At 34.2% G+C, this 15258-nt stretch overlaps 1 protein-coding gene across 1 annotated transcript in view; it reads right to left on the bottom strand.

The window, feature by feature from the left end:
* The window catches only part of ATP11A (ATPase phospholipid transporting 11A), a 74892-nt gene that overhangs the window by 14400 nt on the left and 45234 nt on the right, over positions 1 to 15258 (bottom strand). The window contains exons 17-26 of the mRNA XM_029964765.1: positions 14997 to 15070; positions 14647 to 14750; positions 12778 to 12959; positions 12031 to 12282; positions 9355 to 9529; positions 8023 to 8125; positions 7625 to 7770; positions 6631 to 6690; positions 4923 to 5050; positions 3045 to 3180 (exon numbers count right to left, since the gene is read on the bottom strand). Coding sequence (XP_029820625.1) covers positions 3045 to 3180; positions 4923 to 5050; positions 6631 to 6690; positions 7625 to 7770; positions 8023 to 8125; positions 9355 to 9529; positions 12031 to 12282; positions 12778 to 12959; positions 14647 to 14750; positions 14997 to 15070 — 1360 coding nt within the window. The remainder of the gene's footprint in view (positions 1 to 3044; positions 3181 to 4922; positions 5051 to 6630; positions 6691 to 7624; positions 7771 to 8022; positions 8126 to 9354; positions 9530 to 12030; positions 12283 to 12777; positions 12960 to 14646; positions 14751 to 14996; positions 15071 to 15258) is intronic.

The following is a 15258-nucleotide window of genomic DNA, read 5'->3' as shown; positions in this document are numbered from 1 at the left end:
AATGTGCTGCTGTGTGACAAATTCTGAATGGAGACCACAGCCAGCAATAAGAGAAATCTGTAGGAAACTAGGCTGAGAATGTGATCAACTGGGAACAGAAAATAAATTTAAAAGTAAAGAAATGACTGGTTGAAAAATTATTTTTCTCAGTAACCATTTCACTATTTTAAAATTATTCTACGTGTGACCAAGTGTATAGACACAAAATGAAATTCAGAAAACTCTCAGCATTTTGACCTTTTACTTAGATATGTAATATAATAATTCTATAGGCTCATGCCATCACTGTAATACTTTCTCTGCCCTAAAAAAATCTGTGCAGTTAAAACTGGCCAGGAATCTGGATCAGGAGCTTCCAATTATGCCATTTATTGACTTTCTTCTTTCAGTTAAATTTTACAATATGCTCATGTCATATCTGGCATCTCTCAGAGAGCCTACTGTCAGCCTAAGTTCCTGCATTTTGAACAGTTTTGTCCACATTTTCAATATAAGCTGCTAGATGAAATAAAAGAGTTGAAATAATCTTTCTCTGTGTTCATTAGGCTAGATAGACAGCATTGGGCTGCAACCAAACCCTTTACCTACCCATCTTACTGGCTCAGAAAGTGAGGTCATAGCACAGAGACACAAGACTCCATAAAGCTGCTGATTTGGCATAGAGAAAGGTAAATGGAACAGTATGGGAAGGTGTGAGTTTCAAAAGCTCACAATGGCTTTTCAGTACTGAATATCTCAAGATAGTACTCATGCCTTTAAGTCTGTTTGTCACCATCTAGTTTATTAACAAGTTTTTTCTATGTCCTACTCCCAGCCTACCCAAGACTTCCCCTCCTCCTTCTGCGACTATATTTGCTGCTCTTCCATGTTCTAATTCAGCATTCTACTCATCTACTTTCCTTCCTGTTGTATTGTATTTGCCATTCTGTTACTCCTTTTAAGTCTCTCTCAACCTAGCTTAACAATTCTACTTAATGTACTCCATATCAAATGTTAAAATTTAAAAAAAAAAAAATTAAACAGGAAATACATTTTATTATATGGTTAAACTAAGATGACACTTGACACTCTGCAATAACTTCTACGGTGCCTTCCTTTCCTCTTACTTTCTTATACAACACAAACCAGGATGTCATATCCAGAGTGGAACACCATACACACAAAGAAACACCAAAAATTAGTAACAATTAATAGGAAATAAATCTCCAGCACCCATTTTAACAATATGGAACCTAACTTGAATCATTTTATAGCATTATTGCATTAGTATTACCATCAGCTTTTTTATCTCCTTTCCTGCTTTCTACCTGTTCCATAATAACCTACTGTTGCAGTAGTAAACCTTTCAAATCTTCAAATCCTTCATTGACTTTTTCCAGAGGTAAGCATAATTTAAATACTGAGAAGTAACCATCAACACCTATTAGCGTTCATGTATGTATGAACTCACATAAGTACCACTATTCCTGAACGCTTAACATTTTCAAGCCTTTCAATTTAAAATTGCAGCAAAATATCTCTAAGTCTTAAAATAAACACAAGTATGCATGCTGAGTAATGATGAATTTTCTAACACACTCCGGACACTCAGGACTCAGAATGCCTCCTCAAGCAACATATTTTATCATCAAATATTAACATGGGTATCTAGTTGTAGATATAAACATTCAAAATTTGAAAATTAGGCATTAGTCTGTCTTCAGAGCCTTAGAATTTGATTGAATGTGTGCAACAGAAGATGACTAAAATTTCAAAAAGGAACACAGTTCAGAATATTTGTAATATAAACTGTTTACAAAATTTGTACAGGTATGATAACTCTAATTTTCAGGACCAAAGATATAAGCTAATGCAGAATTTTGAACATCTAAAAGAGAGCACAGTGGTACCAAGAAAAGCTATACTGCAGTGTACAGGTCTGTCTAATGGAAATACATTCTGTCCTTAGAAAAGCTCAATTAAACAAGAATTCTCTCACACAGTGTAAGTTCATTTCCCTAACAGATGTCACAAAGATGGTTTTTAATAATATCTGAATTTGCATTTCTAGCAAATATTTATGTTGCATGTAAGCAACAAAACTGTGTACAGTTTATTTTCTCTCTCACTTTGAGGGTCTTTTCTAAAGCCATTCGAGCACATTATAGCATCAACTGTAACAAAAATTTCCATAGCAGAGGTAGTCAGCAACAAAATGTAGGTTACAGAAAAGCACACAACAAAATAACAAAATGCAAGGAAGCAAAAAGCCTTTTTAAAGTTCATGGCTCTTTATCATATCTCATATACATCAATATGTTTTATACAAAGTTCCTTTTATTATAAGTACTTCTAAAGTAGCTATAAAGAACAATTCTAACTATAGGTTTAAGTGATATTTTATTGCTCTTTACCAGTTTAATTAAAGAACAGTGAAAGATGAAATGGATATCATGACAAATCCACAATAGTCTTACCATGTGAGTGCTGGTTGTCATTAGCTGAGGATAGGAAGAGAAGCAAGTAGCAAAAAGAAAAAAAGCACACAAATAAAATAGACCAAAATATCAATGGATAAAATAAATAAAATGCAAAAGTTCTTAAGATTTGCATTCATGTGACTGCAAAGCAAGCAGAGATACGTTATTTTAAGCTGCCATATGTCAAAAATAATAAAACTATTAAAAAGCTTGTTATATTTCAGATCTGTTATGACCATTCATAACTACTCTACCAGGAGTCTTTTGACATGTTAAACAGATATTCATCAGATTTATGTTAAGCATGAAACGGAAAAGTCACTATGTAAATTCAGAATGAATACTTGGAATTTATGATACTTATTTCTCCTAAATTGCATCTAGTCCTATGTCTCTGCTTACTGATACACAGGGTGTCCCACTGCACAGTTCAGACTTCATTAAACAGATAACCCATCTATCTCACTGTAACTCATGAAAGTTATCATCTTGCATGAAATATTGAAGAAAACAATTAAAACTATTCATTTCACAGTCAACATTAAAAAAATTATCATTGACTGACTGATCAAATCCAACACTAACCTGTCCATTGCTGGTCACAGCTGTGTTGTCAAACAATAAATAGGCACCAAAGAAAAATACCGCAGCATCAAACACTCCTAGGAATGTCCAATAAATAAATGCACGCCAGCGCAGCAAAGCATTCTTAGCAACATCTCTGTGTAAAATAAGATACATGTATTCATTATCAGAAGGTTTGAAAATCCCAGACAAATGATGTCATTCATATTGTTTTTTGAAGAAAAAACAATTGAGATACTGCATGCAAAAGCACCCCCTTCCCACATGACAACTGTCTACCACTTTACCAGTAAATTTTTCCTGAAAATGTCCTCTTCATTTATTTTCATTTCTTTTTTACTGTTTCAATTGCTGCCTGTAATTCTGCTTATTTCAACTGTATGGTACACTTCCCTGTGCTGCACCTATTTACTTTTCAATCTTTTTACAGAAGGTATCTCTTTTCTATTTGCTGTGCACATGATGATCCACTGTAGATATGAAATTAGAACACTAGAGGTCTCTGGAGACTTTGCATTATTTCCTATTGGGGACTTATATACAGACTATTGCAACAAAACAAAATATTAATTTTATGTGGAACATGCAAAAAGAGCGGTTTGCAGTTGACTTGAAGCTTCAGGTCAAATAGTACTTCTTCAACATTTTCCCATAAAAATACAGGAATTGGTCAACAGTATAACTCTTCACTAGCACGTATTTTCTTACAACAAAAAAATTTACATGTTACAACTTTAGCTCTTGTTCACAGAATGGGTATGTATCAAGTTGGCATACAGAATAAAACACATCAGAGTAAATCAGAACACAGTTAAATGAAGACCCTGAATTACAGAAACATTTTCTACCAACCAATACTTTTACCATACGAACTTTAAAGACTGTCTGATGACCACACGAAGTAACTTCTCCCTGCAGATTAACAATACAGATTGCAAAACCATACATGGCAAACAATAGCCTATCTGGCCTAGAACAACTGTACAATTGCCCAAAACAGTTTAGCAATAGGCTCTGTTAGGTATCAAAATCCAAAAATTCCCGACAAATAACCTCTGCTAGCTTTCAAAAACCAAAAAAAGTCTTCTGATTTACCATTTCTAAACTAAAAATATTTAAAATATAAAAGAGAAAATAAAAATATAGGGATTAAGTTTCAACGGTAATCTCTTGTATTCCTCTTCAATTTCATCAGTAAAAACATATCAGTGCACTGATTAACCTTTGGGCATCTACTATTCTTTCAAAAAATGTTTTTTTCTTTGATTACCTACTGATAACTCTCCCTGAAATGTACTGTGTTTGCAGCTACAAGGATCAAATCTGGGCAATGTCCCTAATTAGATGGCCAAATGCAATTAATTGGCAAGAACTGTATTTTAAGTGGCTAAGAACCTAAACAAGTCACGATTCCAATCCTCAGAAGTGAATCAACAATATGCAGATGACAATGTTGGACACCACACAAAATACATCCTCTGATACAACACTTTACCTCTCAGTCCTCTTTTCTTTCAGAATAAAACATGTATATAGGAAAAAAACCAGTATGCTTTCTTTTTTAAAAATACTTCTTTTCCCCATGGTTTGAGGAAATAAAGAGTACTAAAAAAAATCATAATCTTATTTGTAGAACAGTAATTTCTATTTTGCTCTCACTCACTTATAGAGCAAATGAGTGGTGTGATTTCTAAATATACATGTAAAACTACACTACTGTACTTGGTAGACTATGCATGTGGTCTTCAGCCCTTCTATCGTGGTGTATCTGATGTTCTACCATAGCCTTGTAGCACAGAAATCCTGAGGACTTCTGTTGTAACAGAGATAGATCCCACAACTGAGCAGTCAAACTTTGGGGCACAGTTTTAATTTTACCTGTACAGGGAAGGCTCTCTCTTGAGTGTGTCTGCGCTGACATGTTGTTCCATTAGACCATAGAAGAGGATAGGAAGGGAAGTGAAGCTGATATTGTACAGTGTTAGATACGCAGTATCGTATAAAGTCTGGAGATTAAAAATAAGTAAATCAGGTATCTTAATTTAAAATTAAATCCTCATTTAAAATTAAATCCTCTGCATGACACTTGATTTAAAATTAATGAGTCAATTTTTCAGGAAAACAAAATCATATTCCTTCAGAATGGAGGCAAATATCCCTGAAGAGCTGCTAACTGATATAAGACAACTCTGCACTTGTATCCTGTTCATCTGGAGGACAACGGCTCAGCTAAAAGATCCATTTAGTAGTCTGATTCACATACTGGCCCCCTCTTCTTGTTTCAGCTGTAAGACCAACTCCAAACTACCCAAACTGAAAACCAGCTGATTCTTGTAGAGGAAGAAATTCCTCTCTGGTGCATCCACACACACCCCTTCCCTTTTATCTCCTCTATATAACATGGAGACATGCAGAGAGACAGGGGAAGTACTCCAAAGGTTCTTTAACTGTGGGTGACTGCAATGAGCTACACAAAGAAACATCACAATGTGCCTTTCAGTCTTCTCACTGAACTACTTTTTCACCTATATCACTGTAACTAGCCCTCAAACCAACTACATCACCTCATAAAAAGAGTTGTTTATTTCCCAAAACCTATCTGGCGATCATTTATGCTGGAAAAACTGCTGTCAAAACCCCCTTTTTGATTCAAAATTATATTTAGCACTTAAAAGAATAAAATCAATCTAAATTTTCATCAGCATATGCTTTCATATCTAAATCCTAATGATGCTTGGAAAAAACCTACAAAGTTTTCAGTCGTCATTTGAAATTAAAACCAAAACAGATAAAAAATAGTTCTGTCATTTTTACTCCTCCTGGAGCTTTTTTGTTTGAGATATTTGACAAATTCAAAGCAACAGTACTATTTCTCCCAATTAAATCCTACTCTTGCCCAATTTAATCCTGAAAATATAAACCTTTTTTTTTCTAAATTTGGTCAATCATTCCTTTGCTTTTTGATCCCTCAGAAGAAAGAAGAGGTAGATCTTTTCTGCACAAATTAGATGAGAGCAAGGAGAAGAGAAAATGAACAAAAATTTAGGAAGGAGCATACTGGATCCGATCCTGAATGATGGCACTTTTCTGGTCAGGAGCAGTTCACTTTTCCTCTATTTTTCTGTTTTTATTTTTTCTTTTCAACTAATTGAATGCTGCTATTTGTCTGAAATTTGTAATTTATACTCATATACACCAAAGAAAATGAGTTTATTTCTTCCATTTTCATTCTGGATTCTAAAAATGAACAACTAGTTCAATTACTCATCTTTCAGGATTTCCTCTGCCCATGTCCAATAAGCTTAAACCCATCTGACTCTACATTTCCATAGACATTTCAGTTTGCATTGCCATTTCTAAATTTTGTGTTCCTGTATTCCTTGACTTTGAGAATAACATTGCTTTTATGATAATTCATAAAACTGCTTTCTGTAACTTAACTGCAATTGCCACTAAAAACCATTTGAACCAAAAGTGATGGTCTTTTTAAAATGTGTAAACTAATACAAAAGTTTTCTCAGGAGGATCTGTTTTTTAAAAAAAAAGCAAGAGAAAACATGACGTTGATGGAAAAAGAAAAACTAACCTGTTGTGAAAACCCACAGAAGAACTGATATAAAAACTGAGGAAAAATGAAGCAGACATTCTGAAAGACAAAGTGACAATTGTCAACTGAAATGCAAGCACTAATTTATATGCTGTACAATGCTACAGCTACATATACCATAGTTTTATAACACTAGTAATAGTGAACATTGCAGAACATTAGAAAAAGCTGCAAATATTAAACATCAACAGTCACATCTTGCATTACTAACACTAAGAAAAACACTTAAATATTTTGAAAGCAAACTTATAAGGCTACAGTTTCAAAACTCAAGGGCAATGAAATTTGTGATCCAGGAGCACAGTCCATTAAGCCAAGGCAAATAAGGGACAATTCACAGGAGGACACAAACCATGATAAGCAAGCACAGGCATGGTTTCCAGCAAAGCAACTGAAAGATGTTTCTAGCTGTGACTGCAAACGCCATCCTCTCCTAATTAGACATATAGTCAAACACTAAAACCTTGGATTATCCTCTGGCAGTTCCTTTCTATAATCATCCATTGCTTACTGAAACAACTTCGATTGGATCCCAACATTTAGAGGGGGATGCTCATTATAACCTTCCTCCACCTACACTATCCTAATGAATTTAACATAATTTACATTAGTTTCTAAGTTCTCAAATACTATTTCCAATGTGACTTAAAAGGTCACTGTAGAGACAACCCACAAGGTATTGGAAATAAGTAGAACAGTCTGAGACGAAATTTGTAGGAGATGAAAAAATAGGACAAGGCAAATTTTGGGTTTAAACATAACATAGATTACAGAATGTATCTGTGTAAAAGCTATTTCACTTCATCTTCAGGACAGAAACAATAATCCCATTTCAGCATTTTGTCTGGCACTCAACAAAATCTCTTTATGGAATTATTGCTGTTTTGTACTATTGGCTGGGAAAACTGTATATAGTTAGGTATTACCGTGTAAGTTTTTGAGATTTATGTAATTAGAATAAGCATTCTCCTACCTTATAAAAGAAGTATTGCACAAGTTCAGATATCCTAACATAATAAAAATGCCCATGAACAAGCAACATCTTTTTCAAATGTTTAAATTTAGGTATTGCATAGTCACTGTTTCTTGCTGCTTGACGACCTTCTTTGCCAATGATTCCTTAAAAAAAAAGATGAAGCTATTTAATAACTAAAGGACTATTAAAAAATACAATTATTTGAAAAATTATATAATAATGCTATAACATTGATCTAATGGGAGATCACCACTGTATTTCATACAATTTGTGGGATAAACGCATTGGAAATTGTCTATAAAATGTCTAACCTGATTCTTCAAAACTGCCTGCTTTTAAGAAATAAATGGCTTTTTGTCATTTCACTGAATTAATATTCTAAAAAGTGTGCTTACCTATACCAACATGTGCTTCTAGAATCATACTGACATCGTTTGCTCCATCACCAATTGCTAATGTGATAGGATGCTCCTTTGATAACTTAATCAATTTCACAATCTGGAAAAAAAATAGTGTTAAAACCCTTATCTGTAATGGTTTGCTTATTTTGCATAAGCGTACAATTAAATACAAATTACCAAGAGGGTTATATAAGAAATCACCTGAAGGGAGACAAAAGCAACATTACCCAATGAACTACTATGCATAAAGACCACAGTTTCTTCACATTACAAAGTATTTGTTCCAAACATTTTTCAAATACTTCCAAACTACTTTGAGAGAGATAGGACAGGAGGAAGGAAGAGCAGAATAAAACATGTTGAGACTGCTTAACGCTGTGTAAGTGCATTAATAAATTAAAAGTGTTCCAGAGACAGAGTGTTCAATTTCAAAGAAATCCTGAAATTAAAGACTGAAAAATTCTGCTTTCTTAACTGTGCTGATTTTTTCCTTACTATTTAAGAAAATATAATAGGACTTTCTATATATCTAAACACTATTTACATAAAAACTGTTCTAAAATTTTACTTCAGATCTTTCTATTACAAATGGTCACCTCAGTAAATCTGGTACCGAGTCAGCTGTAACTAAAAAATTTCTACAAACTTCCAGACAGTTCAAGAGCTGGCTAAATACACTTGTTAATGTGATTTAGGGTTACATATGCTGTACCTGAGCACTGTAAACACACGACCATTTAAAGAAAAAAAGAAGTGCATATTCCAATGTTTGTTTCCTTTCAATGTTCTTCAGCTATCTTGAGATGTTTCAGTAATGGAAGGGTATGTTTTTACTTGATATAAACAACAAATGCAACAGTCAGGAAGTACTTAAAAATTATAATGCACACATTTTTTTGTCTGGATTCTTCTTTACTGGCTTTCCACTTATGTGAAAAATAAAGCAAAAAATCACTCTACAGTAATAAATAATGCAGGTTCTTGTAGTATCAACAGATAGTAGAATATTCAAAGCTTGTTAGGTTAAAAAGAGAGCAGTTAGTTAATTTATTAAATATGTTCATTTATCAGCATGTACCAACCATAAAATTTGCACAATACATAAATCAAATTCAGGTGCACAGCTGGGTGCCATTTTAGCATATCATTATCTAAATTGCTTGCCAGTAGAAATTCACTCCCCTCCTTTTCTTTGCCTTCTCCATTTTAGAAGATACAAAAGTGAATGGTAACATCTTAAGTTATTATGATAAGTATACAGAGTATTAACCTTCAATAATTATGTATGTGCACAGCTAATAAGCAATTATGAAAATAAACACAAACCTGTGCTTTTTGCAGAGGTGCCATTCGACAGCATAACACTGCACTGCAATTCCTGCAAATTTCAAGAAAGAGCTCTCTGTAGTTACCAGAGCTCCCATCTTGTCTTGGTTTCATTATTAATGATAATGCTGCTCCATCAATAATTAAACCATAATCTTGCATATCAGTTGAAAGTCTGTTCAGGGATAAAATATAAACTAAGAGTCACTGTAGAATTCTCAGACATGTTTCAAATCTGGCAACAGTTCTTATGTGAAAATGAATTAATGAAAAAATAATGAGTATTCAATACAGCAAAATGAATATACCTCTAAAGGAAATTTCTAAGACCGATATTTACAACATTTGAAAATTCTAGATTATGTTGAAAATATTCAGTGCTTTACCAGTTCAAATACAGAAATCTAATACCTCATTGACTTCACCAGTGAGTATGAGTGTATAATTAATGACCTTTCAGTTTGGTTTGAAAGGGCTCCAAGAACTGCAGTGAGGTAAACCAAGTTGCAGGAATAAAGTTAATTTTGTGGACATTCCATAACACAGAGAAAAAAAGTTAGAGGGAAAGGCCATTATACTCCAAAATCTACTCTGATGAGGAAAACAATATTTTTCTTTTCCTAAGGGTCTACATTAAAGAAGTAAACCATGCTTTGAAGAAAATGCCAGAGAGACCTGTTGGCCTGGATAGATAAGGCTACATTCACAGTATGGATACTTAGCATTCAGTGTGGTGGCTAAGTGTCATACAGGTATAACTTAATTTTAATCTTAAAATATAATAGTTATATATGTTACCTATAATATTACAATATAGTATTATATATATAAAAATCTATTACCAGTATACCTGCTAGAAGTGCAAGCATGGTTGCATGAAGCAGTTTATCCCAATAACATATGCTGAACAATGCAGGAAGATGGTCCACATTACAAGAGCCGTTTTCTGCGGCATCTGAACAAGTTATTTCAGAGCACCCTTGCCTTTGCCTGCACTACACAGCAGCCTCAGGCTTCAGCTCAACAGTGAAGATTGTATAAACATACACTGAGGTTTATTTTTACTCACTTTTCAGTGCTCCAAGGTTATATGACTGTGCATGGGGTTTCAACAAACATGGTTTCACCAGGACCAGTGTTTGTGAGGAAAACACCATATTTATTAACAACAATGTATTTTAGGTGTCTCCATCTTCACTACTGGAACACAAGCTATTTTTGGCAAATAATATAAAGTACCATAAGCTACATTTAATAACAGTTCACAGATATGTTTGGCACTTTGCTACCATTGGTACAAATAGATCAATGCCATTAGTGTACAATGATACCAAAAAGTTAATGATAACTAAAAAGTTACCAAGTTCAGGCAGAATACTGAATGTTTGGCATGTTATCGTGAAATATTTTCAGCCTGAATTTGAATATACAGGCAGAATCCTGCTATTACTATCTTAGTACATTGGCCCCCCAACTCGGGGGGCCAAAGGCAAAAAAATTCTAAAGAGTTTTAACATCTAGAAAACTGGCATTGTACAAAAAGTTAAACAAGCACGTTTAATCATACCTCGTAAGGCCTACGGAATTTCAGCTAAATGTGGTACAGATGACAGAGAAATGTTTATTTAGCTGAACAGACAAATGTTCTTCATTAGACCAATGGGGTTTGAAGTGTAAGGAGAGCTAAGAAAAATGCTCTGGCCCAGAGATTCAAGCTGTAAGGTTAAGAATTATAGAAACTCTCTGCTAAAATAATATCACAAATGCTTGCTAGCTTTTTGCTCCTTTACTACAAACTGATTACAAATGCATATACAATGTGCTTGCTAGCTGGTTCCATATTAAAAAGAAAAGCAAATAAAAATATGCACCATTATGTCTGGAAACCCAGTAACCTCCTAACATCTTAAGATGATAAAAATGCTTTAGAATTCAATTCTTGTTTTTTGGGGGGGGGCAGGGAAAGCAAGCAATGTGTACCAGCTATAAACCTTCAAATAAGCAGCCTAATTTACTGCCTGTATGAGATTTAACTACAGTATACATATTTTTTTTCTTTTTAATGCTATTTTTATCTTATTCCATGTTATGTTTCACTTTTATATACATGATACCTATACTTCTATGAAAATTCAAAATGCACAGAAGTCAATGATTTCTTTACAATTTAGGTAACTTGAAGTATTTTTATGTAGACCAGAAGATTTGGTCCTCATCTGTTCTGTAAATGTAGCATAATCTTCCCTAGAAAGAGTCATATATTGCTGCTCTCTGTGGCCTTGGTCTTATCAAGAAAGTTATATCATGTACTAACTCTGATTACACGAATATATCATATCTACTTCCTTTGTAGAAGTCAGAAACAGTATTTTGCTTTATAACCTCTTCTTTTTTTTCCCCAAGAATAAGCAGTTTTGCAGTGGAAAAATAAGTAATTCCAATACCAGTTGTGATTTTTCTTTAAATAGTTAAAGCAGTAACATAAGTAAGATAAAAAACCATGACTGAAAATTTAAATTTATGTAGAACAAACATACTTAATTGTCATACAATAATTCACACTTTAGCAACAGAAACTGAAACATACTATGTTCTTAATGCAATTGGTCATCATTTCATTGTTTAAGAAATGCACAGCACCACATTCCTGGCTTGAAAATCCAACTTTTTCCTTACCCTGAGAAAGTATCCCTGGTTAAGCTGCCACTGTGTCTTAGGACAGTTTTGCTTAGGTCAAAAAGCACATCGTGTAAACTCTGTTCCTCAATTTTCTTTGTGGTTAGCTCAAGTATTTGTGTATTTCTTCGGAAGAGTTTGCAAGCATAGCAAGTAGCTGCAGCAGTCTCCATTTTGTCTCCTGTTAAAACCCAAACTTTAATTCCCGCTTTCTGGAGTGCTTCAATAGTGTCAGCAGCTTTTTCTTGTAGTCTGTAAAGTCAATTGACAACACATATTGATAGATTGCTTGGAAATGAGAAATTCAGAGGTGCTTACTGAAAGATTCTAAATAAAAAATTTCAATAGAAGTTATCAGATAGAAGAATTTTCCCCAACGTGTGACTCTAAAAATGTCTGGGGACTAGTACGTGTTTTCGAATCTTTTAAAGTTCTAATGATTCTATTTTTCCTTTATTTCCTCAATGCCCATATTGTAGTTCTTTCTTCCAAATCTTTTCCTTATAATTTGATCAGTGAAGTATTACATGAACTGCTTGCAAATGGCTCGAATACACTGATTTTTGTACACCTAACTACTGTTACTAGCTTACTAAATTATAAAGTTACCATGTGTAACTTCAGCAAGCTAAGGGTGTGGAATTGATTCAAATAAAGGGTTTTTCAAATAAGTCTCTAATGCAGAAAAACACTCTTCCATTACTTTGATAACATCACTAAACGTAAGAAACTAAGAAACATGCTAACCGATCTTCAACAGCTGTAGCACCAAGTAAAATTAAATCTCTTTCTATCTTCTCATACACTTCTGCCAATTTCTTGTCCCGATCCTGGAGGGCCAACTTTGCATTCTGAAGCAGCTTCTGTACGTTGCTATATTCTTCAGCTGTGAGCTTTTTATATGCAACGCACAATGTTCGCAATCCCTCCTAAAGAACGCAATCAAAAGAAACAAAATGCATATTATAAAGCTCTTCTTAGACTTGTTGTTTACGCTTGAATATTTCAAAAACAGAAATCATTTTACTACTAACACAGAGTCCCACTAGTCACATTTATAATGAAGTGAATGTAGTACAGACTGCTACAGAACATGGTTCAGCTTGATTCCCAGCTGCCCTGGAAGCAGTTACAACCTGAGGGACAAACCTCAATCCTCCAGAAGAGAAACAGAGCTAAGTGACACAACTGGATGTATTAGATTACCAGGGAAGGGAGAGTCAAGATAAAGGTTTCCTTCTCTATGTGTATAATTAGGCAGGATGAGTCAGAATAAATAACAATAATATAAATAGTAGCTCTGCAGAGTCTGATTTTGATGCTGTGTTGCAGCAGAGGCATGAACAGGGACAAAACGCCACAGACAACACTGAAAGTGAAAATCCAACTGTATCATTTCAGTCAAGTGAAAACTAGAAATTAGCTGCAGGTGTTTCAGACTGCATCAGACTTCTGGACTGTGTGATGAATTAGAAAGGGAGTATATAGACTGTGTGAGGTGGGGAAAAGCTGCTATAACACAGAAAAGTTTTGCCACTTCAAGTATACATTGCCTCTCACATTAGCATTTAACTGGCACTTCATCTTCTTAAACTTTAATCGAGAAGGTATTTCTGTAGTTACTTATTACCAAATCAAGATGGAGAATTATTAAAATAGCTCCCTGCTTCTTGTTATTGATAAGGGCAGGTGGCAGGTGTATTTTTTTTCAGAGGCTTCTGTATGTAGAAGCCAGCCCTATTTCCAATTATCCATGATGAAACAATAGCTGTTGGCCTGACTTTCTTTCTTGACAGACATTGGATGGATAGGATATGTAAACACTTCTTTTAATTTCATTGGCCTTCTTCACTTGTGATTATCATTCAGCTGTTTCATATACTAAAACAAAGCACTTTGAGAGTCTTAAAGTTTCCCTTCAAAACAAAAGCAGGTGACACTGTAGGGGGTTTTTTCACATACCTGTAACAATACTTTTTTTTTCAGTTTGAGTACTGGATGCTAGCAAATGTTATGTTGTTTTTAAGACCAGCAGTCATATTGCATTGCAATGAGTTCTACATATTTTTGGACACAGAAAAATTCAGTATTTCACAACTACCTTTTAGATAAAACCAAGTTCTGAATTTCTTTTAAAGGTGATCGGCCAGTTCACAGCAGATTTTTAGCATGCAAAAATGTAAGATATGAACGATCACTGCACTGTTTCCCCAGAGCTTGTAAAGCAATCAAAGGCAGCAAATCACAGTTGCTAAGGCTGGGGACTGAAACTAGCAATGAGATTTACAGTTTTTCACTTTTCTTTTATTCAAAAGTTCATTCAAACTACCACAATTACGAAAGTGCCATACTAAAAAGCTAATTGATGACCTGAGTTGTGCATATCTAATGCATTCATATTGTACCACAGCTACCATCTGGAAGATAAGATGGAGGACAGATGCAAATAAGGGAGTAACACAGACTGCTACCCACACAGCATGAGTGAACTTTGGCATAGAATAACCTTGGTGCCCGGGGAGACAAATCTCTTAGCAGATAAAGCAGGAAGTAAGAACACTTAATTTCTTTTTGATACGGATATCACGTGAACAGATCAATAAAATGCAATCTTACCACTGCATTGCGTTCTACTCGGGATCGTACTTGTTCAATTTTGCCTTCTTTAACCCTAGGAAATATGGAGGAATCTGCTCCCTTAGAGAACAGAAATATATCACCTAAAAAAAGACAGCATATGGAATTCAGAATGACCAAATATACTTTCTTCAAAAAACATCCAAATTAACACATTTTCAAAATGTTTTCTTTCAACTTTTTAATAACACTTCAACCCATGCTAGTGCATGGTCTATTTTATAAAGAAAGGCACACACACTGTGATTAATGTCTAACTCTTTTATAAACCTGAAACAAATTCAACTGAAACTAAAAATTTAAGAAGAAACAGAATGTGACAGTCCTACCTGTTGAAGATTTAACAATTACACTCATTCGCCGTCTCACAGAATCAAAACTCAAAACCTCCAATAATTCAAACCTGAAACAGAAACGGAATTATTTTTTAAACAACTCTGTTTTTCCTGATCCCTAAACTGATTATTATGACTTCAAGCATTAAAACATGACTTCTAACATGGAAAATTATGTTGAGTACTATGGAATATGAAACTAGTACAGAATGAAACAGCAGGTTACAAATAATAAATAGGGGAGGCCCCCAAGAGT

The sequence above is a fragment of the Manacus vitellinus genome, unplaced genomic scaffold, assembly GCF_001715985.3.
Source record: "Manacus vitellinus isolate BGI_N305 unplaced genomic scaffold, ASM171598v3 scaffold_7_pilon, whole genome shotgun sequence".
NCBI classification, from domain to species: domain Eukaryota; kingdom Metazoa; phylum Chordata; class Aves; order Passeriformes; family Pipridae; genus Manacus; species Manacus vitellinus.
The sequence above is the reverse complement of the archived record's forward strand: the minus strand, read 5'-3'. Positions and strand labels throughout refer to the sequence as shown.